This window comes from Palaemon carinicauda, chromosome 34 (assembly GCF_036898095.1).
Source record: "Palaemon carinicauda isolate YSFRI2023 chromosome 34, ASM3689809v2, whole genome shotgun sequence".
Taxonomy (NCBI): Eukaryota; Metazoa; Arthropoda; class Malacostraca; order Decapoda; family Palaemonidae; genus Palaemon; species Palaemon carinicauda.
Window position 1 is genome coordinate 74,866,261 of NC_090758.1, and position 3,779 is coordinate 74,870,039.

The following is a 3,779-nucleotide window of genomic DNA, read 5'->3' on the forward strand; positions in this document are numbered from 1 at the left end:
ATATATATATATATATATATATATATATATATATATATATATATATATATATATATATATATATATATATATATATATATATATATATATATATATATATATATATATATATATATATATATATATATACATATATATACAGTATATATATATATATATATATATATATATATATATATATATATATATATATATATATATATATATATATATATATATATATATATATATATATATACATCATACTGTATTTGATTTAAAAATTGATCTTCAAACTATAGCATATTTGTACCTACAAACATTAGAACACCTTTACTAATAAATTCAACATTCCGCCCCCATAAAAAAAATCCCATATACCCAGACTTTAGCCCTGGAGTCCACAGCCTCCTTGACACTAAAGGCCCCGAATTTCCCGCCATCTTGGGCCATTGAGAGAGACTCCAGTTAGTATTCATGGGTCCATCTCTCGGCCGGGATCTTCCCCCGATGGCTTCTCCCCTCAGGGAAGATATATTCTCACGAAAAGATATTATTCCATCTTGCCAGCCAGCTTTACGAGGTGCTAGCTTTATGGCTTTTAAGGGGGGCAGAGGGGTAGGGGGAAGAGGGGGGAGGGGGGGCTTAATGCAAGATGAGAGGTTACGTTGCAAGAGATTGCAAGGGTTTGCTTGAAGGCGATTTGCTTGCTTCGGGGATCGCTTCGTCGTTTGTTTCGGGAGAATTTTGCTCGTGGTGTGCTTCGTGCGATGGCTTGTCAGTTGAGATATTCCTGTATCTGACGTGTTTTTGTTTGCTTGGGAAATTTTCTCGCGTCTTGCGTCTCTTTGTTCTCTTGGGAAATTTTCTTGCATCTTGCGTTTCTTTGTTCTTTTGGGAAATTTTCTTGCGTCTTGCGTCACTTTGTTCTCTTGGGAAATTTTCTTGCGTCTTGCTCCTCTTTGTTCTCTTGGGAAATTTTCTTGCGTCTTGTGTTTCTTTGTTCTCTTGGCAAATATTCTTGCGTCTTGCGTTTCTTTGTTCTCGGGAAATTTTCTTGCGTCTTCCTTCTCTTTGTTCTCTTGTGAAATTTTCTTGCGTCTTGCGTTTCTTTGTTCTCTTGGCAAATATTCTTGCGTCTTGCGTTTCTTTGTTCTCGGGAAATTTTCTTGCGTCTTCCTTCTCTTTGTTCTCTTGGGAAATTTTCTTGCGTCTTGCGTTTCTTTGTTCTCTTGGCAAATATTCTTGCGTCTTGCGTTTCTTTGTTCTCGGGAAATTTTCTTGCGTCTTCCTTCTCTTTGTTCTCTTGGGAAATTTTCTTGCGTCTTGCGTTTCTTTGTTCTCTTGGCAAATAAATATTCTTGCGTCTTGCGTTTCTTTGTTCTCGGGAAATTTTCTTGCGTCTTCCTTCTCTTTGTTCTCTTGGGAAATTTTCTTGCGTCTTGCTCCTCTTTGCTCTCTTGGTAAATTTTCTTGCGTCTTGCGTCTCTTTATTCTCTTGGGAATTTTTCTAGCATCTCTTTGTTCTCTTGGGAAATTTTTTTGCGTCTTGCGTCTCTTTATTCTCTTGGGAAATTTTCTAGCATCTCTTTGTTCTCTTGGGAAATTTTCTTGCATATTGCATCTCTTTGTTCTCTTGAGAAATTTCTTGCGTCTTGGTCCTCTTTGTTCTCTTGGGAAATTTTCTTGCGTCTTGTGTTTCTTTGTTCTCTTGGCAAATATTCTTGCGTCTTGCGTCTTGCGTTTCTTTGTTCTCGGGAAATTTTCTTGCGTCTTCCTTCTCTTTTTTCTCTTAGGAAATTTTCTTGCGTCTTGCGTCTCTTTGTTCTCTTAGGAAATTTTCTTGCGTCTTGCGTCTCTTTGTTCTCTTGGGAAATTTTCTTGCGTCTTGGCTCTCTTTCTTATCTTGGGAAATTTTCTTGCGTCTTGCGTCTCTTTGTTCTCTTAGGAAATTTTCTTGCGTCTTGCGTCTCTTTGTTCTCTTGGGAAATTTTCTTGAGTCTTGGCTCTCTTTTTTAACTTGGGAAATTTTCTTGCGTCTTGCGTCTCTTTGTTCTCTTAGGAAATTTTCTTGCGTCTTGCGTCTCTTTGTTCTCTTGGAAAATTTTCTTGCGTCTTGGCTCTCTTTCTTATCTTGGGAAATTTTCTTGCGTCTTGCGTCTCTTTGTTCTCTTAGGAAATTTTCTTGCGTCTTGCGTCTCTTTGTTCTCTTGGGAAATTTTCTTGCGTCTTGGCTCTCTTTCTTATCTTGGGAAATTTTCTTGCGTCTTGCCTCTCTTTGTTCTCTTGGGAAATTTTCTTGCGTCTTGGCTCTCTTTCTTATCTTGGGAAATTTTCTTGCGTCTTGCGTCTCTTTGTTCTCTTAGGAAATTTTCTTGCGTCTTGCGTCTCTTTGTTCTCTTGGGAAATTTTCTTGCGTCTTGGCCCTCTTTCTTATCTTGGGAAATTTTCTTGCGTCTTGCGTCTCTTGGTTCTCTTAGGAAATTTTCTTGCGTCTCTTTGTTCTCTTGGGAAATTTTCTTGCGTCTTGGCTCTCTTTCTTATCTTGGAAAATTTTCTTGCGTCTTGCGTCTCTTGGTTCTCTTAGGAAATTTTCTTGCGTCTTGCGTCTCTTTGTTCTCTTGGGAAATTTTCTTGCGTCTTGGCTCTCTTTCTTATCTTGGGAAATTTTCTTGCGTCTTGCGTCTCTTTGTTCTCTTAGGAAATTTTCTTGCGTCTTGCGTCTCTTTGTTCTCTTGGGAAATTTTCTTGCGTCTTGGCTCTCTTTCTTATCTTGGGAAATTTTCTTGCGTCTTGCCTCTCTTTGTTCTCTTGGGAAATTTTCTTGCGTCTTGGCTCTCTTTCTTATCTTGGGAAATTTTCTTGCGTCTTGCGTCTCTTTGTTCTCTTAGGAAATTTTCTTGCGTCTTGCCTCTCTTTGTTCTCTTGGGAAATTTTCTTGCGTCTTGGCTCTCTTTCTTATCTTGGGAAATTTTCTTGCGTCTTGCCTCTTTGTTCTCTTGGGAAATTTTCTTGCGTCTTGCTTCTCTTTCTTATCTTGGGAAATTTTCTTGCGTCTTGCGTCTCTCTGTTCTCTTAGGAAATTTTCTTGCGTCTTGCGTCTCTTTGTTCTCTTGGGAAATTTTCTTGCGTCTTGGCTCTCTTTCTTATCTTGGGAAATTTTCTTGCGTCTTACGTCTCTTTGTTCTCTTAGGAAATTTTCTTGCGTCTTGCGTCTCTTTGTTCTCTTGGGAAATTTTCTTGCGTCTTGGCTCTCTTTCTTATCTTGGGAAATTTTCTTGCGTCTTGCCTCTCTTTGTTCTCTTGGGAAATTTTCTTGCGTCTTGGCTCTCTTTCTTATCTTGGGAAATTTTCTTGCGTCTTGCGTCTCTTTGTTCTCTTAGGAAATTTTCTTGCGTCTTGCCTCTCTTTGTTCTCTTGGGAAATTTTCTTGCGTCTTGGCTCTCTTTCTTATCTTGGGAAATTTTCTTGCGTCTTGCCTCTTTGTTCTCTTGGGAAATTTTCTTGCGTCTTGCCTCTCTTTCTTATCTTGGGAAATTTTCTTGCGTCTTGCGTCTCTTTGTTCTCTTAGGAAATTTTCTTGCGTCTTGCGTCTCTTTGTTCTCTTGGGAAATTTTCTTGCGTCCTGGCTCTCTTTCTTATCTTGGGAAATTTTCTTGCGTCTTGCGTCTCTCTGTTCTCTTAGGAAATTTTCTTGCGTCTTGCGTCTCTTTGTTCTCTTGGGAAATTTTCTTGCGTCTTGGCTCTCTTTCTTATCTTGGGAAATTTTCTTGCGTCTTGCCTCTTTGTTCTCTTGGGAA

The 3,779-nt window shown here is 38.5% G+C and overlaps 2 protein-coding genes across 2 annotated transcripts in view; both read right to left on the minus strand.

The window, feature by feature from the left end:
- Window positions 1–642: 642 nt before the first annotated feature.
- LOC137627031 (uncharacterized) lies at window positions 643–1,596 on the minus strand. Its single transcript, XM_068358014.1, has one exon. The coding sequence runs from the start codon at window positions 1,594–1,596 to the stop codon at window positions 643–645; it is 954 nt and encodes a 317-aa protein (XP_068214115.1).
- Window positions 1,597–1,771: 175 nt separating this feature from the next.
- Window positions 1,772–3,779, minus strand: part of LOC137627032 (uncharacterized) — a 3,731-nt gene continuing 1,723 nt past the window's right edge. Inside the window, exon 3 of the mRNA XM_068358016.1 lies at window positions 1,772–2,188. Coding sequence (XP_068214117.1) covers window positions 1,772–2,188 — 417 coding nt within the window. The remainder of the gene's footprint in view (window positions 2,189–3,779) is intronic.